Source organism: Trichoderma asperellum, chromosome 5 (genome assembly GCF_020647865.1).
Source record: "Trichoderma asperellum chromosome 5, complete sequence".
NCBI lineage: Eukaryota > Fungi > Ascomycota > Sordariomycetes > Hypocreales > Hypocreaceae > Trichoderma > Trichoderma asperellum.
The window spans coordinates 1,130,989-1,155,253 of record NC_089419.1 but is presented as its reverse complement, the minus strand read 5'-3'; the positions used below and the strand labels follow the sequence as shown (position 1 = coordinate 1,155,253).

Sequence of the window (24,265 nt, the reverse complement as noted above, 5' to 3'; positions counted from 1 at the left end):
CACGGGAGCTTCACTTGTCCCGGCGGCAATTCCTGTCCCGCCGCACTGTTGTCAGTGTGTAATGGCATTACTGCCAGCAATCTGCAACTCATAATCTAATTGTTGACGCGTACGGAGTACAACCCTCCCTGAGCTTTAGCGGGAGCAGAGCTGCCCCGAACCAGCCTAGCATGTGCTCTCGCAACAGCGCCGGATCTGCCAGTATACCTGCTGTAAGAGTTCGCTCATGTGGCACTAAACCGCCAGCCGTAATCACCTTGCTGTATATGCCCGGATAAACCCATCATGTGCTGGTGTGGTCGAATGCATTTGCACTAATGCACCCGCTGCCGTGTGACTCTTCCTGCGCGGTTCTCATCGAATTGTCTCTGAAATTGATCATCACGGAGGCTCGACAGAAGACAGTGCGCTGCCGGGAGCAAGCAAGGATAGATATCAATAGTCGCTATGCCGTGAACAAGGGAAGCCATCGATGGATGGCTCGTTCGAATATCCAAATCAGCATTTTATGTCCTCGTTCGTCTTATCGCTTCATATCTATACTCGTACATATTACATAGCACGCTTCTCTTAGACGCACCGAACCTTGCCACAACACTAGGCCACTATACTTTGTCTGGCTCACCGGTGGCTGTACGAGGTGCTCCGCACGTTCTATGTCGAATACAGGGTGCGCCAGCCCGTTGCCTTAGGTAAGGGCCGCCTGCAAAAATCCCCGGTGGAACCGCTACCGCCACTGGCAAAAGGGAAAAAAAAAAATCGAAAAAGCGCCTCCCCGTGGCTTGATGCACTATTTTCCATCTTCCCCACCAAATCGCGCGCAAAGCTTCCAGTTCCCTGTCCGCCTTTTCCCCACTGATAAGTGCTCCATGCCCTATTAGTCTGGCGGCTTTACGGCGTGCTGGCCGCTGGGACCCAGTGGCCTCGGTGCCTGCGCTGCACTACAGACTACGGACTGCGGCATGCCTGCGCGTGCGTCCGCGCTGTGTCCCTTATCCACAGGCGGTATTGTCGCTAGCGCTAGCACGCTCCACATTGCTGGCGTCTTTTTGACGTCCCATCACGGCCTTTCTTTCTCTTCTTCCCCTTCCTTTGTTACTGGCCCTCTTGCTCTCCTTTCTTTTGTTCGCGCATTCGTTGACACTATGAGTGTATAGAGTGGCAGGAGGAACGCGCTGGGAAACGAAGACAAGACGCACTGGCACTGTCAGCATCTTTTTGTCTTTTTTTCTTCATACTTATTTTTCTCTCTCCTTACACCGCCGACATCTGCCCCGCGACATTGCCGGATTCGAAAGCTTCGGCGCCTTCAAAGCTTCCTACCTTGACCTGGAGAGCCGCCAGCGGGTTCGGAACAAATATATTCTCTATAGTATTGTTACGGCTCTCCATCACAAAGCAACCCTGGGCAGCTTTTCACCTCCAAATCAGAACCAACCATGAGCTTTGCTCAGTGCTCGTGGCCGCCATGGCACGTCGATGACCTCACCGAGTGCTTTCAAAGAGAGTAAGTTCTCAATGCGCGCCCTCCCGTCCTGGTCTATGCTCCATGGTTTCTGGATAATTCAGCTAATGGGGAAATCAACAGTTATCTCAGCGTCCTCTTCCCGTTAATAGTAATCGGCATTTCTTTCTTGCGCCTCTCTTGGTCCAGCATCGGTCGTGTCGTGCGCAGTGGCAAGGATAAGGGTTATAGCTCTATTTCTGCCTCTGACGCCACGCCCAATCACACGGATATCCCTCCCCTCGACGACGAATCTGATGACAGCGATGACGACGATCTCGAGATCAACGGCGGCCGCTTGGCCCTTGCGAAAGTGACTTCCAGGGGCTCAATTGTCCAAGCCGATACTCCTACTGCTCAGCGGTTCTCGCAATTCATCGAGGAGCTTGCTCTTGTCGGCCTCGTTGCTGTCAATGCAATTGCTCTTGTAACTGGTGATTTTGGACCGGGCGGTCGTCTTGCCGCAATTGCTGGGCTTACAACTTGGATATACACCTTGATTCTTGCCACGCTACGCGTTGTGCTAGGTACCTCCAAATGGCGAATCCCTTACGTCTGGAACCACACCGCTACCATCTACGGCTGCACATGGACCCTGGCACTCTTCGTCTTCCGCTCTGCCATTATTCACCCTTACTCGAAGCTTTCTCAGACTCTCATCTTCGTCGAATTCGCTCTCAACTCTTTGCTTTTCGGTATTGCTGCCTCCACTAGAAAGGGCAACAAGACTGTCGTATTGGAATGGGAGGATGGGATCGAGCCCTCACGAGAGCCCCTCGCCAGTCTCTTTTCAATTGCCACCTTCTCGTGGGTTGATGCCATTGTCTGGCAAGGTTGGAAGAAACCCCTAGACATGGAAGATGTCTGGAATCTCCTGCCCAAGGATAAATCCACTGCCATCATTGCCGACTATAGGCTTGTGAAGAAGACGACCGCCCTTTCATGGCACTTGCTCAAATATTTCCGCAGTCTGCTATTCATGCAATGCGCATTAGCGGCCGTCGCTGGTCTCTTCACTTTTGCTCCCACCCTGCTGCTCAAGGCCATCCTTCAGTATGTAGAACGCCCCGATGACGCGCCTGTCAGCGTTCTCTGGCTCCTTGTAATTGGTCTCCCAGTCCTTGATACTATTCGTTCGTACTGCGATGGCATGGCTCTGTGGATCGGCCGCAAGATCTGTATTCGCGTCCGTGCCATCATTGTCGGTGACATCTACGCCAAGGCGCTGCGCCGAAAGGCCGCCGCTGGCAAAGACAAGGTTCTACTCGGCGACAAGGCCAAATCTACCAAGGACCAAGATGATGAAGAGTCTGATGGTCAAGGTGCCATCAGTAAAATCAAGCGTGCTCTCGGTTTTGGCGGCAAGAAGCAGAAAAAGGCCGCTAGCACCGATGACGCCGAAGCTGCTGGTCCTGTCAAGGCCACTGAGGGCGAAGATGAGCAGGCCAACCTGGGAACCATTATCAACCTCATGTCAGTTGACAGCTTCAAAATCGCCGAAATCACGGCCTACTTGCATTTTCTGTGCGCTTCGGCTCCCACCCAGCTGGTCGTCTCCATCTTCTTGCTGTGGCAGGTCATGGGCCTCAGCGCCATTCCCGGCATCGTTGTCATGGTCTTCCTTTTGCCCGTGAATTATATGCTGGCCCGTGGCTTCAACATCACCTCAAAGAATATTATGGCTGCTACTGACAAGCGCATCAATGTCACAAATGAAATCCTCCAGAATATCCGCATTATCAAATACTTTGCCTGGGAGCGACGATTCGGCAAGATCGTGGATGAGAAGCGCCAGGCCGAACTCAAGGCTCTTCGCTCCCGATTCCTTCTTTGGGCTCTCGCGGTTGCCATCTGGAACTCGGTTCCTGTGCTCATCACATTCTTCTCTTTCTTGGTTTACACACTCATTGAGAAGAAGCCGTTGTATCCCTCTGTTGCTTTCACGGCTATTTCCCTCTTTATGCTTCTCCGCGTTCCTCTCGATCTTCTCGGTGACATGTTCGCCCACGTCCAGGAAGCTAAGGTCTCCATTGATCGAGTTGAAGAATACCTTATGGAGGAAGAAACGGAGAAGTATCAGCAGCTCGGTCTGGATAACGTGGATGAAAATGGCAAGAAGCATATTGGCTTCAGAGACGCAACTCTTATCTGGGGCGGCAAAGACAGCGTTGCCGAAGATGGCTCCAGGGCATTCCGACTGCTTGATCTCGATGTCGACTTCCAGATTGGCAAGCTAAACATTATTGCTGGTCCCACTGGTTCTGGTAAAACATCTATGCTCATGGGTCTTCTCGGTGAGATGACTCTTGTAGAGGGCAGGGTGTTCTGTCCCGGTGGCCGCAGCCGAGAGGATGTTCGCCCTGATCCTGAGACTGGTCTTGCTGATACCGTTGCATATGTTGCCCAAGCTGCTTGGCTAGTCAATGCCAACATCAAAGACAACATCATCTTTGCCGCGCCTTTTGATGAACAGAGATACAAGGATGTTATCGTAGCCTGTGCTCTTGAGCGAGATCTCGAAATTTTAGATCACGGTGATCAAACCTTGGTTGGCGAGAAGGGCATCACTCTCTCTGGTGGCCAGAAGCAGCGAATTTCCCTAGCTCGTGCTCTCTACTCAAACTCGGCCCACATTCTCTTGGATGACTGTCTCAGTGCTGTTGATTCGCACACGGCTCAATGGATCTTCACCAACTGCATCAACGGTCCTCTGATGAAGGGCCGTACCTGCATTCTCGTCACTCACAACATTCAGCTCTGCGTGCCTTCATCTGATTACGTCGTCTTGCTTGACAACGGAAGAGTCACTGCCCAGGGACCTTCACAAGAAGTTATCGCTTCCGGCAAGCTCGGTGAGGAAATCCAGCGGTCTCGACCTGCTTCTCATACCGCATCTCGTATTCCATCTCGTGTACCGTCGAGCGTTGGCGACGAGGAGACTATGGTTAATAGCAATGGCGATGCGTCCGATGCCGCAAGCACCTCTAAGAAAGACAAGAAGAAGGAACAGCCTCCACAGGAGGAAACGAAGGCAACCGGATCCGTCAAATGGTCTGTTCTCCGGATCTACCTCTCGTCCATGGGGCCCTGGTGGTTCTGGCTTGTCGCTTTCATGGTTTTTGGCATGCAACAACTCTCGACCGTTGCAACGAATGTTTGGGTCAGAGAATGGGCTAATCAATACATCGAAGAGGAGAACGTCAAGGTTGTTTTCGGCTCCATGTCAGCTACCTACGGTACTGAATCCTTTTCCAAGGGTTCCTGGGCATCTGTTGCCAACCTTGGCAGAGTATATCCTTCTCAGACTCAGCCAAGTCTGCATGTACCAGATAGCCAGATTACGCTCGGGGCAACTGCCATGCCAGAAGTCAATGTCGCTTACTATCTTGGTGGACTTGCCGTTATTGGTGCACTCGGCGCGGCGGCTGCCCTGATTCGAGACGTCTGGATCTTCTTTGGTTCTTTGACTGCTTCCAGGCGAATCCACGACCGTCTCATTACCTCCGTGACCCGAGCCAAATTCAAGTTCTTCGATGTCACCCCTCTCGGCCAACTCATGAACCGCTTTAGCAAGGATCTCGAGGCCGTCGATCAAGACATCGCCCCCACCGCTATTGGCGTGATGACCTGCGCTCTCTCCCTTGTCGTGACTATTGCCCTCATTGCTTTCATCACTCCTGGTTTCCTTGTCGCTGCTTTCTTCATTGCCGTCCTTTTCTACGTTGTCGCCGCTTTCTATCTCCGTGCATCTCGCGACCTTAAGCGTCTGGAGTCGGTTCAACGCAGCCCGCTCTTCCAGCAGTTTGGCGAAACTCTTAGTGGTATGACTACGATTAGAGCTTACGGCGATGAGCGGCGTTTCATCCGTGATAATCTGGCCAAGATCAATACCCAGAGCCGGCCTTTCATCTACCTGTGGGCCTGTAACAGATGGCTCGCCTTCCGGGCTGATTTGCTGGGTAACTTTGTATCTTTCTTCGCAGGTGTCTTTATCATCACCAGCCTGGGCAGGATCGATGCCGGTGCGGCTGGTATCTCGCTGAGTTATGCGATGAACTTTACGGAGAATGTCCTATGGTTGGTCCGCCAGTATGGTATGAATGAGCAAAATATGAACTCCATGGAACGAGTCAAGGAATATTTGGACGTTGAGCAAGAAGCAGATGCTATTATTGAGGATAGCCGGCCGCCGAAGAATTGGCCCTCTAAGGGTGGTGTTGAGTTTGTCAAGTACTCTACTCGTTATCGTGCCGAGCTGGATCCGGTCCTCCGAGGTATCTCTCTCAAGATTAACCCCAGAGAGAAGGTTGGTATCGTGGGCCGAACCGGTGCAGGCAAGAGTTCATTGACGCTGGCTATCTTCCGTGCGCTGGAAGCTGATTCAGGAAGCATCATTATTGATGGCATCGATATTAGCAAGATTGGTCTCCAGGATCTCCGAGAAAACATCACCATTGTGCCTCAGGATCCTACACTTTTCATGGGCACGATTCGAACCAACCTTGACCCCTTTGATCAATACACAGATGAGGAGGTGTTTGAGGCTCTTCGACGCGTGCAGCTGATCGGACCTGATGAGACTACTACTCCCACGACTCCCACTACTCCCACTACTCCCGCTATCCAAGTCACTGCCGAAGGGGAGAACGCAGAAGGCCCATCTGGTTCAAGAACCCCGTCAATTGCCACAAACAAGAACGTTTTCCTCGACCTTTCATCTCCTGTAACAGAATCCGGCTCCAATCTTTCTCAAGGTCAACGACAGCTCCTGTGTCTGGCACGAGCAATGCTGAAGAAGCCAACCGTCATGGTCATGGACGAGGCTACAGCATCCATCGACTACAACACAGACTCGAAGATCCAGGAAACCATCCGGGAACTCACGGGAACCGTCATCACCATTGCTCACCGTCTCCAGACCATTGTCGACTATGACAAGGTGCTGGTTCTCGACAAGGGTGAAGTCGTCGAGTTCGACCATCCGTGGGAGCTGATTAACCGAACGGATGGTACATTCAGGAGCATGTGTGAGACAAGCGGCGACATGGACATCCTGGTTAAAGCAGCCAAAAAGAAGTGGGAGGAGGGCCAGCTGGTAAACGTTGAGCCGTGAACGAGCTAATTAAACAAAGAGAGAGAGAGAGAGAGAGAGAGAGAGAGCCAAACAGGGGATGAAATTAATCATTTCGATTGCTTAAAAGAAGGAGAAAAAGCGTCTCAATTAGAGGTATATTGATTGGCTCTGTATATGCAGTGTTGAATGCATCAATGTGGGAAAGAGAAAAAAAGAGAGAGATGCTTTAGAAAATAGGAGGAGGAAAGGGGGGCCCGGTTGTACAGATGACCACCGAAATGTGGCCCCACTTCAGAAAGCATATACAGGCGGCTCAAGCAGGTTATTTTTTTTTTTTTTTACCAAGGAGTTGGATTCCTGGGATGCATGCTCTTAATTTTATTTTTATTATTCTCTCCATTGGAATACATGGTGAGAGATGGTGAGTAAGAAAGAGACACAAAACATGATGTATGAGCATGAATAGTATTTATATATTTCAAGTCATCGATAGTACCTAAATGTATTATTGAAACGCAGTCTTTCCTTTGGCTTAGTGATGTTCGCTTTATGACTTATACATTAGAATAGTAGGCCCTGCCAAGCATTCACTTATTAGCCCAAATCAAGTCTTTGCCCCTTTCCAGTATCAACAGTACCCAAAAGATACAGGATTATGCTTGGGCATTCCATTTTACCAATTCTGCGTAGTGCGACCGACACCTACAGCTGACTGGCTGGCCTTTTCGTTCAATTTATACCCTGAGCCATATTTACCACCAAAGGACGGATCGCCTTCTCTCGAATGAATATTAGTATATTGGGCCGTCCGGTCACTAGACAGTTGTTGCAAAGTGGCATCTGTCATGGATCCCAACCACTGCGCGGAGAAACTGCCGGCCTTCACGTTCTTAGCGTTTAGGAGGTCTCCCACGGTCGATACAAGGATCTGCTGGCTGTTATCCTCGGCGGAAATGTCACCGAAGACGTGTACTCTCTGTCTGGAGGCTTGGTCGGCTGCCATGTTACAAACCTCGAGGCATTGCTTGGCTGTATCAATCTCCTTGAGGAGTCGAACCCGATCCTGCTCGAATTCATTGGATCGTAATGATACCTCTGTACTTAATGACTTCGCCGATAGGTCGACGAGCCGTTTTTGCAGGTCTGTGATCATGCGCACCATCCTGTCTCTGGCCTCGCTGAGCGCGATGGCTGTCTGACGACGATCCTGGTTCGGCTCAGCATCCGGAGACTGTATCTTGTCTTGCAAGGTCTGGATATGAGACCTCGCACTCTCGCAGATGAGGATGCACTGCTGAGCACTTTCCCTTTCCTCCTCCATTCGCTTGACACTTAATTCATCATTAGGGTCAGGCTCGGAGCGCGGATGGTTGGCAATAGCGGCTAGTTTGTCGTCGATGCTCTGAAGATGAGCCTCGAGATCGGTTGTTGTTTCTCGAATCATCTCATTGTACTGGTCCAGCGCATCGCGAGTCATTTTAACGTTATTCCTATGAATATAGTCTCAGGATTATGTAGAAAGGAAGAATCATCCAGTATATACGGTTGTCCCTTTTGAAATGATAGACTGAAATCGGATGCGACTAAGGGGGGCCAACTAACATATTAAGGCTACCAAGAGCAATAGCAATGGTAGATTTATAGCCGGATAGCGTATCTTTAAAATCTCTGATATCGCCACCCATGTATCTAATCTGAGCCCAGTCTCTGAAGCTTGTTCTGGAGCTAGCAGACGCATGTTTAGTGCACTTTATGATGATAGCATTAAATTCCTGGCATGTCTGGTGGCAACACAGCACTGGGAGCTTCAGCATAGAGACAATGGGCCCCTCATCAGTAATGACGTTTTTGAGAGACTCAAGAACCTGTATAAGCGACTCGAGCTCAGAGCGTAGCTCTCGTATCGTCCGCTCAAAATTTCGAAAGGACTGAATCGTCTCATGTAGAGATTTGCCAGCCTGGATTGCGTTCGTTAGAAGCGTCAATACGCCGCATGAGATGTTAAGCGGATCCATGCTGTCTGGCAGCTGCAGCGCTTGGATCGTTGAGGAAAATAGCAAATGTTCGCCTCGAGAAGGCGACTATGATAATTCGAGAGACGGACGGATATATTTATACACTGCTAGATTGCGAAATTGACGCCTTGCTCCAACTCACCCGCCAACCTTAATATCTAGCTGTGGGGCAAGCAGTCTGGCGCGCGCGAAATCAAAACGCCGAAGGATGTAATAGAGCCACTTATACGCAGCTGCATCATTATTGGACCAATCGCTATCGTGAATACATCTTCGGTGCCTATGGCGGCCTCCCATCCTTGCATAAAAGCTGTTGTTGGTTGTGTTGGTAATAATAATAGCATTGCTGCTAACCCAGACTTGAATCTGCTCTGAGAATGGCATGGCGAGGTGGTGATGGCGGTGGGGTAAGTTGTGGCGAAGGATGCCCAATGGATGGCAGGCGACGGGCTCTGCTTCCAAAGCTCAGTTGAGTGAGCTTTCACCAAGGGACGGTCAAACATTAATCCACCGTTTGGTCTTTGTAGCCTGTCAAGGGTCGTATTTGCGTGAATCATTGGCTGTGTGAGTATGTTTCGACTAATCTCCGTAACTCATGCTGCTTACTGCCAGCAGCTCGAACTCAAGTTAAGCGCACTTGGTACGTGATTCATTTTCCAAGCGGCCTTTTCGTCTCGCCTCGTCTCACACGGCTTCGTGTCGACAGCAAATTCGGCTATTTCCAGAAAGGGAATCATGCCACGAACGAGTGGAGATGGAAACAGAGGCGACGTAAGCTGCTGGGCTCGTACATAGCATGTGTCCGCGCACTTGTAATTTCATAGCGCCATTCAGCCGCATTGGTAGACGCTATTAGTACTAGCCGATTATTAGCAGGCTTTGATGTCGACACACTTGTGCATCTTCACGCATCCACCGCCCATAAGGTACCTACGCTTGGTCCCGTCTTGGGCGTGGTGACTGGCTCTTTGCGTGTCTGCCCAGCCCGGCCGCCTAAGGGGCGGAGAGTAATAAGCAACAAAGCCACCCGCCAAGGCCAGATTGGATTTCTTTTCTTCTTTTCAACTGTTTTGCTGGTTATCGAGATCTGTCGAGTCTGGAGTTGAAACGAGCCGGTTGAAAAGCGCGAGTGAGAGAAAGAGAAGACGAAAGAGACGAAAGGCAGAAGGCAGCCAGGCAACGGCAAGCGTACCCACGCGTGTACGTCGTACCTTCCACCGACTTTAAGCTTCTTTTTGCTTATCGATTCCGCCAAACTTATTTCTTCAACACCAACCTACTTTTTCGTTTTCTTTGTGTTTTTTTTTCCGCTTATACTACTTGGCTTCCGACTTGCCTCCTCGCCTCCTCGCCTCATAGCCAACATTTCCAACACCATGGGCAAGCCAGACTTCCTGCCACCTGCGTCTCCCGCTGGTGGACCTGTTACTCCATTGACCGAGTCTGCAAGCTCCATCTCTCTCAATCCAACCTCTTCCACATATTCTGCCTCCAATCTCGGCAACCATCGCCAGACGTATTTCGACGATGACCCCGCCGAACTCGCTGCCGATGACCTCCCTCCTCTTTATGACGAGCACGAGAACGATGCCGTTCCCTTCATCGACCCTCTGGCCCCTACCACTGGCCCTGCGGCTACCGGCCTAACTATTGAGCCATTCAAGCGTGATGCTCGCTCAGATACTGTCTACTACATGGACTCGCGCCTCGACTCCGATCCCAAGTTCCTTAACGACACCCTCATCCACCTTTCACAATTGCCTCCTCGGCCTTTTGCCCAAATTCGCGGCACTCACACCGAGACTCGCCGAAAGTCAGATGACAAGACCGAGCAGGTCACAGTAGTTGATTTTGATATTGAGATTGAGCTCACACATCTGCTTTATACCAACATTCAAGACCCTACAAATGGAGCTTGGCGGGAAATGCATTCCGTTGGCAACCTCGAGAAGGTTCGCCGTGGTACCATCTTCCCAACTCGTGCTCCCGGTTTCGGTGGCAGCGGTGGCATCATTGAAAATGGCGAGCCCACCGTCGAAGAATGGTGCCATCGCTTCTGCGCCAGCCGAGCTGGCCTCAAGAACATGGCCTTTGAGCGCCGTGTTACCGGCTGGGACTGGGACTACTTGAAGAAGCACCTGGAGCGCTTGGTCAAGGATACCAACTACCGCGGCCATACCAGCATCACTTTCCCGGTGAGGAATTCGCGCGTGGAGATTTACAACTCCTGTCGCGTCAACCAGATGCGTTTGACCAAGTGGATCGAGGTCATGTTTATGCTGACACTCATGTTCCTCTTTGCATGGCCGTACCTGTTCTTCCGCACCAAGCGCTGGGAAACCGTCTATGCCGAGTGGTCCATGAGCCGTCAGGAGCCAGATGGCACGGGCTGCATGGAACGTCGATATGCTTCAATGAGCGAGGCACAGTGGTATCACATGTGGGCGAGGGCCATCCAGAAGGCCGTGTTGGAACGCAGACAGGGACACCTTGATCAGGGAGACGTCGAGAGGGCTGACCAGCCGGCCGATCAAGCTGGTGGTTTTGCCGGTATGGTGCAAGCTGGTGTAGAGGCCATGGGAGTTGTAAACAGATCATTTGGATGGGGAGGTGATAGCGGCAGTGCCGGGGGTTCACGCTTTAAATTTGGAAGGCGTTGATTTAGCTATGGCTTCTACAGCTGTGGTGAAAAAGTAGAGGATGATGATAGACTGGAGGTGCGCATTTTCATTGATATTGGACTCCCCTCCTCTGCACAACAACTTTTTTTCTCCATTGGGTCACTGGGGAGTTATAGGGTAGCATGATGTTTTTCAAAGAGGCAAAGCAAATGGTCAATTATTGTACAATCTTTAGCTTGTTTATTTCCTTTTGTTTATTATATATACACTGCTGTCCAAGTACGTTCTATATATTTATCTACTACTTATTCCTGATTCCTTTTTCCATCCGTGCTCTTTAATCTCAAAGAAGATCAAAGCTATCAAGATGCGGGACCCCACTCAATCTTTCTGGCCAATACTTTGCCCCGCCGCCGTACTAATCTGCTTAAACGTGGCTGACATGCTATCACTAAGCAAACCGCCTTTTAGCTATCCTCAGCTTTATATCTCTGTCTCTGCTCTTCATGTCCGGTCTGAGCTCGCAGGAACAAACATTCTAACATTTTTACGTCCATGCACCATCAACTGTTATAATCAACGGCCTCAAAAGTCCGGAATTGCTCCCCCTAAGACTATCTTTTTTTGTCTCCTCCACATCGCATAGAAGAATTCGGAAGGGACTGGCAAGGAAGAAATGGACATTTCCAACCCGAGGAGGATCCTGGCAGCCAGCCTGGAAGGTTCAGAGTCGCATCTGAGCCGTGTTATCAAAGGTACCCCTATAATGCGTTCTCTTTATGTGTTTTTATGCCTTATACTTGGGAGAGTGCGCCTTTTATTAGGCCTAGGTTTTGTTGCAGTTGTTTCGGCGTTGAAGAGGAGAATATGGGTTTTCGGCACCATTCATCGCTATCGCCCCCCTTTCTCCGAAAAGGTCTCACATGTTTATACAATGAACTCATGCTTCGTCAATGCTAGATTAGACGATTTGTAATTTTTTTCTGCAAGAGCTAGGCTGACCCTCATCCGAAGATCTCACGGGCACATCTCCAGAATCCCCCTCAGCCTCACTAGCAGGTATCACACACGAACTTGAGCTCAAAACATCATATTACACAGCTTCCATCCCAATCTGGCTGGATGTCATTGCCTCACCTTCAGAATGGGCCTCGTCGTTTCTATCCGAAGAGGCCCGCGAGGTCCTTGCCGTTTTAGGCGGCCTCGTCCTCGTTTTTGCGATACCGAATGAGAAGCCTGCTGCTTTGACCGCAGATGACCAACCTCCCAGTCTGATTCGACATGTGGGCAGTGTCGTTCAGAAAGGTCTTGGTGGGTGGGAATGGGATGGAGTTCGGCTCGCTATTGGCATTGGCGAGGGCGAAGCCGATGAGTGGGATGAGCTGTGTGCGGAAGCTGGACTGGAGTTTGTGCAGCTGAAAAGCGGTCAGATGGATAAGAACGAATTTGGAGGTAGGATTGATACTTTTGCACAACCATCTCTCCATGACCTGCCAAATATAGCACTGATACTGAGAGCAACGTTTCGCTGACCGCAACGCGCAAACGACAGAAAAGACAGGTATCCCCCGTGTCAAGGAAGCTCTGGAGTCAAACGATTGGGAGCAGGTAGATGGCGGTGATCCGCTATCTAACTTTGACGAGGCGTATTCCGACAAGTCTGACGGTGCAGAGGATTTCGACCCAGAGAGCTTGGACTTTGGCGTCGACCGTTCTGATTTCGAAGGCCTGCGTATGGCGATATGGGAGACGAGTCATCGCGAAACAGGTGATTCCGAAAATGCCGACCCAGCTAAAGCTACGCCGGATCAACCAAAAGCTCCGGATGCAGCGGGAGGCTCTGCCGCCGATACCAAGGAGGAAGACCGTGAACTTGGCGACGAGGACATTGCCAAAGTAGAAAAGATGATGAGAAAGCTTCAAGCAGCTAGGGAAATGGGGGAGGGCATGGGTGAGGCACAAAGAAAGCGACTGGCGGCTAGGGCGGTGGAGGAGGTGATGCGAGAGCTTTGAAAGCCACGAGCTGATGCATTTTTCTTCTTCTTTTTCTAGACTTACAGGCTAATAAATGTCTCAGTTGCCGGAGATCCGTTACCTCATGTTGATTTTTCATGCTGAATTGGCGGTAGAGTCTCATGGCATAATGTGCACCAGCATGCGGGGAATTCTGTGGTATGGACTCTATTTACTTGACCTGTTAGGCCTTCTATGGATCCTCGTGCTGTGTAGTTTTTATACACTACTGGCATATCTCGCCAAGTTCAAGACACCTTACAGTCTTTGCGGAATTTAGTAATACAGCTTACTACATCAAATAAGTTGGAGTGTAAATATTGCCACGATGGCCGTGGCTAGCTGCAAGGGGCTGCCATCAAGCATCATGCCAAAGCGTGACAAGTGAGACATGCGCACGCCATGCATTAGCCACAGCAAGGAAGGCTCTCGGTGACTTTCCTCCGCATGTTGTAAGCATGTCTTGGCCGCTGGCCTAAAACGGTGAGGGACGCAAGGGGTCTAAGACTTGCAAGATGCAACTGCGAAAGTTGTTAAAGAGAAGCATCTTGCTGCATTGATAGTGTTTAAGGTTTGCGAGTCAGGCTTCTGTACCTTAGAACGAGAGGTTTGAAGCAAAATCATGTTTCTTGGTTGCCAGTATTATCGTGATTTAGATTCTTTGTAGATAGAGAGGAGTGGGATTTGCCGTGCTCACTGTTTAGACTTGTTTCTCTTACGGGTTGAGGTTGGTCTTAGCCAAGGTGAGACAGAGAGCATGTTGATGGGTGATGCTGCACCAAAAAAAAAAAAAAAAAAAAAAAAAGCTCCGTTGACGGGAGTGGCAAAAAGGGAGGGAGGACAAAAGAAAAGACCAAATGGCTAGGTGAGGATTGAAGTAGTATGAGACACCGTACCATGCCGAATGTAAGGTGGATCGCTCATGACCTCTGCTCTTTTCATAATAGTAGATGCGGTTCGGTTACATATCTATTTGATCTCTGTTGTTCGAGAGCAGATCGGTCGGTGCTCTATATCGATTTCGTATATTTGAGTCAGCGAAAATGTAGCCATTGCTGATACGCATTGCTCTTCCCTTCAAAGAGAGATACGGCTTGACTCCACCGACTGTAAGTGCTGATATCCTAACCGGATTGTTCATGGCCCAATTATGTAACTCCAATTGGAGGGATCCAGTTTGCTAAATACTCGAGTCAAGCCGAAGTGTATTAATAGAAATCAAAGCCAATAGTATATACTACTCCGTAGTTGATTGCAAAAGGACCTGCCGGCTTTTTCTTCCCATGATAAGTAGGAAAAAACGGATTGCAGCTTAGGTTCGTACGCTTTAGCGGCTATTCCGACAATCGCTCAAGTCAGGCGCATATCGTGGATTTTTTTCCTGCTACTACTCCGCGAAATCCGAATGTGGCAAAAAAGTTCAAGCATCCTGCGACGCTACCAGTCTCATCGCCTTCAGCAGCTTTGCTTTTTTTCTTTCTAGGCATATATCCAGCCTTGGCTGACGGGTAAAATGGCCAACCCGCCGAGAAGTTTGGGCAGGGGTAACTGGAGCTTCTTCCAGTGCGAATGACTAGAAGTTTTTGAAAACTGGACGAGCGTAGCTTTGCAACTTCTACCGTCCATATTTCCGTCGCTATAGTTAAGCTGCTGCCTGCCTGCCACGAATGCCAAGGGCGACGGAATGATGTTGCGTACATGTATATTTCGATGTTGTTGAGCCTTAAGAAGACTGACAAACAAGTAGGGCAAGACTGGTCATGTTTATTGTTTACCAAGGCTGCGTCTCATGACAGAGCTAGGGACATGTGGTCAGTCAAAGCCGACGGCAAGGTCTCGTCCCGATAAGCCGCGAGACACAAGCACGAAAAAGTACATGTATAGTTTCCAGTAGTAGTACCAGTAGCACACCTGTCGTAAGGGAGGCAGCTGGGATCATGTGGAGAAGGATAGAAAGCCGTGGTTGCGATGGATCGATCGGAGGTGGAAAGACTCGAAATAGGATAGAATGGGAGCCAGGGCACATGGAGCTTTAGCCGCGCTAGAGCTCTCTCTGGTTGCAAGCACTCTGCGTTTCGAACTTGCATGTGCATGAGCATCAGCATGTTGCCTTTGCTTGATGCTACTCGCACTCGCAACGATCTCTCCCTATGATTGTTTAGGTTTAGAACAAAGTCCAGACGGGCGGTTGGGCGGAGCGCCTCCCGACTACTGGTTGGCCGTGGCTGACGCTGAAGGCCGCCAAGAGACAGGGTTCCCGGAATCCTGGTCTGTCTTAGTCAGGGGTAAGGAGGCTGTGGAGCAGCTTGAGCTTTTCCGAGACCGTTGAGCATGCTGCACTGTGGCTCCGTTCGTACTGTGTGCTGTCTGGGCAGAATCTTTGGCCTATCGTATTTGAAATGGCGACGTCCAAATTTTCTTCAAAAGGACTGCCGGCCAGACAGACATGCTTCCTTTGATAGGCAGTATATTCACAGAGCATGCTACCACGTGCGTCGTGTCGATCACGTATCGACTGTAGGCTACTTGGCTTTGGTAAAGGCTCCAGGAATGGGGATAGGGATATCCTGATCTTCTCTGCGGTCTTGCCGTTGAATTTCGTCATTTCTCACAGAGAGATGGTGCCACTGGTGGCTAGTAGTGCTCCGTCGTTACAATACTTGCATGCCTCTTGTATATCGGCAGCCGGGCGACCTTGTATGTATATGATGCCACCAGCAGGTACTGGGGTCCGGTGCTCCGTCCTCGATGCTTGGCAGGCACTCCGACTTCCACACTTGATACCCTCCTGCCGCGATCATCGGCGGCGAGCGAGCAAGCGAGGCAGCGGACATGTGTCAAAAGGGGGAGGGCTCTTGTTTGAGGTGCCCTCAACAGCAGGCCCCTCGCCTGGCATGGCTAGAGAGAGCGTGGTCGATATAGTGCCCGCCATGATGGAGCGGTTAAGGGGCGCACTGTACGAAGACGCAGACCCGCTCCGTGGCCGCATCGGACGCTTCTGCAGGAACACACTTTTTTTGGGCTGTTTGTTCTGAGGTGGTATCGGCCTTTCTCAACTGGCACTTATCCCCAATTACCATTAACAACGAGCACCTGGACTCGCATCTACACTAACACCCTTGAGGGATGAATCGCCGGATCTGTAATTCTGCCGCAGGTTGGATCATTTTTGCATGCTATGGGCGAGCAAAGAGCAGTAGTACTGCCGTCTTCTCAGGTTGCAATTCAGCTGTTCTCCGCAGTTGTACTGCTAGTATGGCACTAAAAGATACTCCGTAGTAAACAAAGCTGGTGGTAAAAGCGCCTTCGCGGCTCACCAACAGCTCGCCATGATGTCACCCCACTGCAGCTCGAAAGTCATTACTCCGTACTGGATTGTGGCTTAGGGTTGGATGCTTTGAATCGAGCCATGGTGGGCGAGAGCCACAAACTCTCGCACAGACGCATGAGTAGCGCCATGCGTGCGTTAGGGCAACTCAGAGTGGTATGGGGTTGGAGCTGGGATTTATCTCCCCATCATACCTGTTCCCGTGCCAAACGCCTGTGAACGCTGTGCTACCTTCGGTAGGTAGTGTTCGTAGATAGTAATACATACTACATGGTATTGCTTCGTACGGAGAGGTGTTATTCGTGCCGTCACTAGTAGTCGCGCTAGTAGGCATTTGTACTGCGCTTGCAGCACTGGGCTGCCAAACCAGAATGATACAGTAGTATACCAAACCGTTCATCCGTGCTCCTGTCTCACCCGTTACAAATCGTGTCTAGCTTGAGCTGCCGAGGTGAATGGCAGATGGCTGATGGCAGAAGGATGCTAGATCGAGTAGCAGCATGGACCGATGGTAGGCTTGGTAGGCGCTAAGCATGCACGACGTGAGCCCACGAAAAATCCTGCCTGTTTCGCACATCGGAAACGACTGATGGGATGCCGCAGATGGATGCGCCAGAGGAGTAATGGGAAGGCAGGCTGACGCCTGGCTTCTATAGGCTGCTAAGCTGCACAGCAGACAAAAGTATCATGTACCACGAGTGCAAGCAACGATGGCAAATTCCTGTCAGCTGCTTGGCCAAGGACGGCGAAGCCAATACTGTACGTGCCTGTGTTCGTATACTCTGTTGGCTTCGATGCTCGCGCGTAGTTCTTGCAGGTACAACTTACTGTACCGCGGCAGGACACGGGACCGTACCAGGCGACGGCCTCTGATGTAGGTACAACTATGTACTCGTGTTGCATCGTGGTCTTGGATTACCCCGGCTGATACTCTGCTGTTGACCTCCGACTCGGCCGCTGGTCAAGCTGTGGGGGCGTTGGGTCAAGCGAGGCTCAAGGTGACGATCTCTGGGGGCTAGACTGACTAGAGCTGCCACCTAGTCGTGCTACAAGTACAAACAAACGCAGTAGCGCAGGCTGATCTGGATGCTCAACCTCTCTTTTGCTTAGTTTGGAAAACGACGGAGAAAAGGCGGACGAGCATGTTGCGCGCCTGGCTGAGATGAGTGGCTGCGCTGGTTAGGAGGGCGAGCCGGTTCCTTCGTATGTACACACGGATACCGAGTACTTGCCTACTACTAGTAGTGGCGCTTCTGGTATCCGTGTTTGGTGGACGACAATGGCGGCCTATTGTCTCGCCGAAGGCACGCATATCCTCGCCCTTACGACAAACGCGTGAGAGCTTGAACTGGCGACGAAAGGGGAAGAGTGGGAAAGGGGACATGGAGGCCAGGCAGTGGAACATCAGATCGCCGGCGTGCAGCAACGTGCGAATAGGCGGCGTGCACGTGCCCGTATGGATGGCACTGTACAGCACTATACTTGTACTAAGCCAGTCTCGAACAGCAAGCCAGCCGGCGGCAGCGAGCTTTACATGCTGCCGCGCAGGCTGCGGACCTCGTCTAGCTGCTCGAAAGGCCATGCATATACAGGTACCGGTGATACCTCCGCCAGCATTGACTGGCAGCGCAAAAGAGAAGCACTGCATGTGGTACTAAGGTATAAAACCTGAGACGATGTACTTCGTGTTGCTCCGTACGCGTACGGGGCTGCAGGTACCCTGGTGATGCTTCAAGGCTCACATCTCCTTTTTGTCCCTTTTGCTCCGTCCGCTGGTGGGCAGAACCGCACCCGAGTCGCTCCGTCTGGAGCTTGTGCTTCGAGCTACAGAGTCTTAGGGCGCTGCATACCCCGTACTTGCAGTATCAACTGCTCCAAGTATGCGCTCATCGCAGACTAGCCAGATGGATCCGTCCGGGATAAGACCTACAAGTACGTACTTGTATCGCTGGCCGCGATTATGACTGCTTTGGTGAAGATGCATGAGAACCAAGCAGTAGTGGTCGTTGCAGCCGACGCCCGCGCTATATGCCCAGTGTCTTACCTTAGTTCGAGCAGTAGCCGGTACTTGGAGATGTGCTAACTCGAAGAGACGAAGGATGGCGGGTACGGGTTGCGATGGGGTGGAAAGGAGAGAAGGACGACATGAGTCTTGTCAATTGCCGCGTTCCCATGGACTCGCGGGATCTGCAGGCACGTCATTGCGTGAAAGGCCAGAAGAAGAGTTGAGCCTTGCCCATTGAATAGCCGACAAGACGGCGCGACGTGATAGTCTGGTGTTTTAGCCATGCGAGGATGTGGCTGACGAGAGCGCGAGCGGACGGATAATACCATTCTCGTGCATGTAGCAAGCGCTGGCTGCAGACCGAGCAGACGCTCGCCACCTCAGGTACCACGCCATTGCGTTTGCTACTACCACTTGCGGTGCTCAGCTGGTTCAACGTTGTAGCACGATGCGTGCTCGTGTAGTATCCATACAGTACCTCTTGGACGGCACGCACTCGTACAAGCTGGGCACACGCAGCTTGCAGGCTTCACCTCAGGCGCGAGTGCGATCTCTGGGAAGCATGCGATGCGATGCGATGCGATGCAATGCATGCAAGGCAAGGCAATGCAGGTACCGTACGCAGAATCAACAGGAGGAGCTGCTACGTGCAAGGTACAAGTCAGTACTTGCACGGCGCTGCGCTGCACTGCGCTCGCCTCTGGGAACTGGACCTTTTGAGAGCGCGCCGTCTCGTCCAAACACGAACAACTGAGCTGGCGCTGCTGCACTGTGCCGGTACTGTCTGTGGCCACTAGCGGCGCTGGCCCAGATTCTGCTCTGAGAGGAACCGATGCGCTAAGGGAAGACAGGGTTGACAGGCCGACAGGGTTGCGATGGGTGCGCCAGCGGCTGGTCAACTGGCCAGGAGGGACTGGGAGGAGCGGAACAGACAGCCAGCGCCGCCTGGGTACCTGCGCGGGTACCTGCGAACTCGCCTTCTTGGCGCTATCGACTGCTGCCCAGCTCCAGAGCTCCTTGTTCCCCGCCAGTACCCCCTCCAGGGCCCTGTCGCCATCGGATGTCTAGAGCAGGAAAAAGCTCTGACCAGCCCGGCCATTGGCGCTGCGACCGACGGATGCAGGGCCCGTTGGCCAATGCTGCCAGGGTCCGGCCGGGACAGTGTGGACGGGACTGTGAGTAGCGCTGCTGGCGGTGCCTGTGCCTGAGCTGATGCCTGTGCCTGGCCATGGCTGGCTGCCGCACCCGAGGCACTCGTTCGCAGCAGAAACAGATTGGCAGAGAGGCGGCAGAGGCAGGCAGGTACCCGGCATGTGCCTCGCCCGGCGCCTGTGCAGCAGCGTGCGGCGCCAACCGGTACCTGGGCGGTACGTGCGTGTGGCCTCAGTTGTTTGCTAGTGGGAATAGCCCGCAGCGTGCCTGTACAGCCTGCAGAGCCTGCAGCGCAAGTGGCTGCCATCCCCCCCTCGCTGGCAGCAGCCGTAGCCAGTGGCAGCGCTCTGTTCTGCCCCCAGGCGCCAGGGGACCCCCCCTCCCCCAAACCCACCGCCGGCTCGCCTTTTTCTTCTCCCAAGTCTCCTGTCCCCCGTTCCCTCCTCCGTCTTCCCCATCACCATCCTCGCGGCCATTGTCTCCTCCTTTTCCTTTCCCTTTCTCTCGTGCGTCTTTCTTTTCACGTCACTCTCTTAATCTTCGGCCATTTCGGTTACCGTCACTCTTTCCGGGACCATTCCATTCTTTCGGCTTTCACATCCAAGGCCTGTCAATCTTTTCGCTGGGTAGACTCCGCTATTTGTATTGAGCATCAGCTTTGTTCCTTGCAAGGATCCCAGACCACATTCTTTTTTTTCTAGAACTCGACTCTGTTTTTCTTTTTTGGCTATTACTCCCTGTCTTTGCCTACTACTCGCAGTATCAACACCATATACGAACCCCTTCGAGCGCCCATCGTCGCCTCCTTTGCCCACCTGATTCCTTTGAATCTACCATACCCTTACTTTTTCTGGGAGGTTCTGACAGTTGTGTTATTGCGACTTGTCTGATTGGGAGCGATATTCTAAAGCTCAAAAAACCTTCTACACTATCAACCCGAACACGCCATCGACTCCCGGCCACGAACGGTAGCACGACCTTGACGCGTCTCATTGCCATGGCTACCGAGTTAGAGCAGCCGCTGGCTTTGACGGCCACAGTGGTTACGCCAACTGCTCCTATTAGCCCGACTGGATCTATGATTCACCACTCGGCAACATCCTCAGACGGCACCCCTGGATCTGCCTCTAGACCTCTCCCTTCTCCCACCAGCGCCAATGGCCAGGCCAATGCAGCTCGTCGCCCGCCGCGCAAAAGCACCCTCACCCAACAGCAGAAGAACCAGAAGAGACAGAGGGCCACACAAGACCAATTGACGACTCTGGAGATGGAGTTCAACAAAAACCCAACTCCCACGGCTAGCGTCCGCGACAGGATAGCCGAGGAGATTAATATGACTGAGCGATCTGTTCAGATCTGGTTCCAGAACAGGTACATATCACTGCGTGACGATTGGGCATTGCTCGACGGCAATGGGGCTGACATTTCTACAGACGAGCTAAGATTAAGATGCTGGCTAAGAAGAGCCTCGAAACCGGTGAAGACATTGACTCTATCCCTGAATCCATGCGGCAATATCTCGCGATGCAGGCAATGGAATCAGGCAAGGGGTTTGCTGGGAGCTACATGGGCCGCACTGGCCTGATTCCCTTTGGCGGCGGCAACATGCTCTTTGGCGGCGATCAAAGCGCGCAGGGCAAAGTTTGTAAGTCTATCGCGATTCCTTTCTCTTTTTTCTCCAACAGTGCCGATTCCCGGGTCTGTCGCGCGCAATCAGCGGTGCTAATTGCCCTCTAGTGATCCATCATCTTACTTGCCGCTCTCTGAGCATCGGCAAGTGGACACGAGTTGGACAAAACACCATGGATCTCATCATCTTCTACTCGCCGGACAAGTGCACCATGACTTACTACATCAACAACGAGCAAGCTGGATACAAAATCGAGTATCCCTTCTCTCATATCAAGAACATTTGGCTTGAGAACGCGGACAATGACATGAACAAGCTGGCTGGCATCTTCATTGAGCTTAACCAGCCGCCTTATTTCATGATGGATGCAACTTCATCAACAACGGGGTTTGATTATGTCAGTGATTTTACTGAGGACCAACAGGCGTCTCAGTGCTTGCTTCACCACCTTGGAGGCAACCCCAAGGTCTTGGCCAACCAATTGGCCAAGTTGGTGTCCCTGGAGTCTTTCATGAACCGCCATAACCCTCACATGCGACAGGTTCATCCATTTGCTGATCCCCAAGCAATCTCTGCTTCGGCGCCTGTATCTCCCACATTAGCTCGACCCTCGTCACAGCCGAGCTTCGGCGCACCGCCTATGGCCATGGCTCAGCAGCAATGGGGCATGGCTAACATGCACTCTGCCGCTGGTATGAGGCCCCAGGGCCACAAGCGACAGCGCAGCCGCTCTGTTCCAGGACCTATTGACTTCGCCATGTTTCAAAACCAGCCCATGCCGTCTTTCTATATTCAACCTCCTGGGGATATGGGCGCTCAGCACAATCCTAACATTTACGCTCCGGTGCCACAACAGCCCAACGCTGCCCACAACTTGAGGATTGATACACAAGCCGGCTTTGGTTTGGATATGCGGCAATACCCCATGTCGGCAACAACTGCCTCGCCATCTGAGTTCCCTCCAAGCCCAGGCTTCTTCACCCCTGGCCCTGAGGCTGGCGGCCCCCTAGCTCCATCAAACTACAGTACTCCATATGGTAACGCGTTCTTGTCACCAATGGTTAGCGCTGAAGCCAACATGCCCACAGCCATATCTCCGCTGCCCTTCAATGGCCCTACTGAGCCCTCAATTGTCGAGCACTCTCCTCCCATGTCCATGATGGGCCGCCCTGGCTCCTCAGAAATGTACATGGGCCAAGATGGCTCATGTGCTGTGTCGGATGACGGTGTTAGCTTGAATGAGATGTACTCCAAACACTCAATCAACATGCCCCCGATGCACGAGTCAATGCACGAACAATTGCATGAGCAAATGCACGAGCCTTCACCAGGAAGCTATGCGCAGCATTCACAAGGAGATATTGATATGGACCAGCTGGTTCATTTCGATGCTGTTGATCCATCCAGTCTATCACCAGAAGCGATGCAGTCCATGCCTCGGTAATCTTGACGGACAATGGTGGCATTGCTGGCTTCGCGCTTCATTTGGTCTTTTGTTGCCCTTGGCGTTGTTTGGATATATCATTACAACGGAAGGGCGTTATTCGGTAAACTATACCAACTCGGAAACTGCATCGTGTCTCTCTGCAAGACATCTAGGAGCTCATCTCGCCTCATAAAATCTTGTTCTCCCATACTTCTTTTTTGTTAGCTGCCTATCGGTGGTATAATATGTTTGGCTTGACCTACCTACCTGCCATCGCAAAATGCGGCCATGATGAATCTGCATGACGGTATCATTCTTTAACATCGGTCATGCATGTCCGGTACAGCGATCGTACGAGTTACTTCTGCGCGTGGAGATTTTACTCAGCCATACTCTTTTTTTTTATCTACCGCCTGCGCATTTATCTCTTGTTTGCTTGGTGTCCTTAGCTGCTGGATGTATCACATCCACACACTCCAGTATATCTGCTTCTCCTTTCTTCTTCTTCTCTTTCTTCTTCATCTGTTATCTCTCCCTTTGGCTGTCCGATGCGTAATTGCCTAGGGGAGCACACAACTGTCTCGCATCCCATGGGGCTTAATTTTCTTTTGGCGCACATCATTAGTTCGGGGAGTTATCATTTTTGCTTTGATTCGTGCTTTTGTATCCGTGTTTCTGTTTGGTTTGCAACCCCGGAGGTTGTGACTGAATTAAACTGAGTTTTTGTTGTATCTTGGAATTTTTTTTATTAATGGAAAAGCCGAGAGGGAAAAGGAATATATGGTGCAAGAGGTGGAAAGACTTTTTCGTTAAAAGTATAGCGGTGCTTGTGTGTATGTGGAGATGTCGTGTATGTGAGCGAGAGAGAAGCGAGGAGTCTTTTTCTCCTCAAAGTCGATGGCGATGGAGAAAGCATCGCACTATTTTTTGTAACTATTGAGTAACTCTCGAGTTACGAGGGAATATGGCGGTCTTATTGGCGGCCAACTGTGAGCCTTTGCAATAGTACTTTTGATGTTCAAAGCTTCCATTTGCTTTTTACGTGAATTAACTTGTGTCTATTTTAGCATGCCTTGTAGTTTCAACGAATCTACGCAAATACTGCCTACCCACCTGTACTATCAGCCTTTTATACCTACCATGCCACATGATCTTTCCCACTGATTCTGGTCTGATATTGCACCTATGTTTGACATGTTGGTATGTATATTACTTGTTTATAAACCACATTGAAAGCTATTGCCAATTACGCTGATTGTACTACACTACATGCATCTTTTATCTAATGATTTCTACTCGGTATCATATACATAGCAGTGAGGGCCACAAGTGGTAGAGGCCAAATGTCGGTCTGGTGTTAAACCTTGTTTAAAAATAGAATAGAGTTTCTACGTCAAACGGCTTCCACTGTGGCCCAAAGTACGTATCTTTGTCGTATTTGTATAGCACCTTTGATACCTACCTACTAGGTAGTAGCAAGTCTTGCGTGTGGGGAGA

At 51.2% G+C, this 24,265-nt stretch overlaps 5 protein-coding genes across 5 annotated transcripts; 4 read left to right on the top strand and 1 right to left on the bottom strand.

Annotated features, from left to right (window-relative positions):
* Positions 1-1,113: 1,113 nt before the first annotated feature.
* On the top strand, positions 1,114-7,097 carry ABC7 (ABC transporter 7). The gene is made up of 2 exons (XM_024903749.2): positions 1,114-1,507; positions 1,589-7,097. Exons 1-2 carry the CDS (start codon positions 1,440-1,442, stop codon positions 6,615-6,617), a joined length of 5,097 nt encoding a protein of 1,698 aa, XP_024762048.2. The 5' UTR covers positions 1,114-1,439; the 3' UTR covers positions 6,618-7,097.
* Positions 7,098-7,157: 60 nt separating this feature from the next.
* On the bottom strand, positions 7,158-8,993 carry TrAFT101_008535 (uncharacterized protein). Its single transcript, XM_066128363.1, has 2 exons — positions 8,181-8,993; positions 7,158-8,068 (listed from the first exon to the last, which is right to left on the bottom strand). The coding sequence occupies exons 1-2, from the start codon at positions 8,591-8,593 to the stop codon at positions 7,252-7,254; spliced, it is 1,230 nt and encodes a 409-aa protein (XP_065984481.1). The 5' UTR covers positions 8,594-8,993; the 3' UTR covers positions 7,158-7,251.
* Positions 8,994-9,236: 243 nt separating this feature from the next.
* Positions 9,237-11,493, top strand: TrAFT101_008534 (uncharacterized protein). The gene has a single exon (XM_024906621.2). The coding sequence runs from the start codon at positions 9,970-9,972 to the stop codon at positions 11,251-11,253; it is 1,284 nt and encodes a 427-aa protein (XP_024762050.1). The 5' UTR covers positions 9,237-9,969; the 3' UTR covers positions 11,254-11,493.
* A 65-nt stretch (positions 11,494-11,558) lies between these two features.
* TrAFT101_008533 (uncharacterized protein) lies at positions 11,559-13,580 on the top strand. The gene is made up of 3 exons (XM_066128362.1): positions 11,559-11,969; positions 12,229-12,666; positions 12,767-13,580. Exons 1-3 carry the CDS (start codon positions 11,891-11,893, stop codon positions 13,225-13,227), a joined length of 978 nt encoding a protein of 325 aa, XP_065984480.1. The 5' UTR covers positions 11,559-11,890; the 3' UTR covers positions 13,228-13,580.
* Positions 13,581-20,156: 6,576 nt separating this feature from the next.
* Positions 20,157-23,792, top strand: TRF2 (Transcription elongation factor SPT4). Its single transcript, XM_024899910.2, has 3 exons — positions 20,157-21,083; positions 21,146-21,357; positions 21,450-23,792. Exons 1-3 carry the CDS (start codon positions 20,710-20,712, stop codon positions 22,784-22,786), a joined length of 1,923 nt encoding a protein of 640 aa, XP_024762052.2. The 5' UTR covers positions 20,157-20,709; the 3' UTR covers positions 22,787-23,792.
* The last annotated feature ends 473 nt before the right edge of the window (positions 23,793-24,265 follow it).

What these genes read in the sequence shown, in the direction of transcription:
- TrAFT101_008534 (XM_024906621.2), top strand. Translation starts at nt 9,970, where the DNA reads ATGGGCAAGCCAGACTTCCTGCCACCTGCGTCTCCCGCTGGTGGACCT.
- TrAFT101_008533 (XM_066128362.1), top strand. Translation starts at nt 11,891, where the DNA reads ATGGACATTTCCAACCCGAGGAGGATCCTGGCAGCCAGCCTGGAAGGT. An exon ending in TCTGAGCCGTGTTATCAAAG is followed by an intron (nt 11,970 to 12,228) that starts GTACCCCTATAA and finishes CCTCATCCGAAG; the next exon opens with ATCTCACGGGCACATCTCCA. An exon ending in GGATAAGAACGAATTTGGAG is followed by an intron (nt 12,667 to 12,766) that starts GTAGGATTGATA and finishes CGCAAACGACAG; the next exon opens with AAAAGACAGGTATCCCCCGT.
- TRF2 (XM_024899910.2), top strand. Translation starts at nt 20,710, where the DNA reads ATGGCTACCGAGTTAGAGCAGCCGCTGGCTTTGACGGCCACAGTGGTT. An exon ending in CAGATCTGGTTCCAGAACAG is followed by an intron (nt 21,084 to 21,145) that starts GTACATATCACT and finishes ACATTTCTACAG; the next exon opens with ACGAGCTAAGATTAAGATGC. An exon ending in AAGCGCGCAGGGCAAAGTTT is followed by an intron (nt 21,358 to 21,449) that starts GTAAGTCTATCG and finishes ATTGCCCTCTAG; the next exon opens with TGATCCATCATCTTACTTGC.
- TrAFT101_008535 (XM_066128363.1), bottom strand. Translation starts at nt 8,593, where the DNA reads ATGGATCCGCTTAACATCTCATGCGGCGTATTGACGCTTCTAACGAAC. An exon ending in GCTCTTGGTAGCCTTAATAT is followed by an intron (nt 8,069 to 8,180) that starts GTTAGTTGGCCC and finishes CTATATTCATAG; the next exon opens with GAATAACGTTAAAATGACTC.
- ABC7 (XM_024903749.2), top strand. Translation starts at nt 1,440, where the DNA reads ATGAGCTTTGCTCAGTGCTCGTGGCCGCCATGGCACGTCGATGACCTC. An exon ending in ACCGAGTGCTTTCAAAGAGA is followed by an intron (nt 1,508 to 1,588) that starts GTAAGTTCTCAA and finishes GGAAATCAACAG; the next exon opens with TTATCTCAGCGTCCTCTTCC.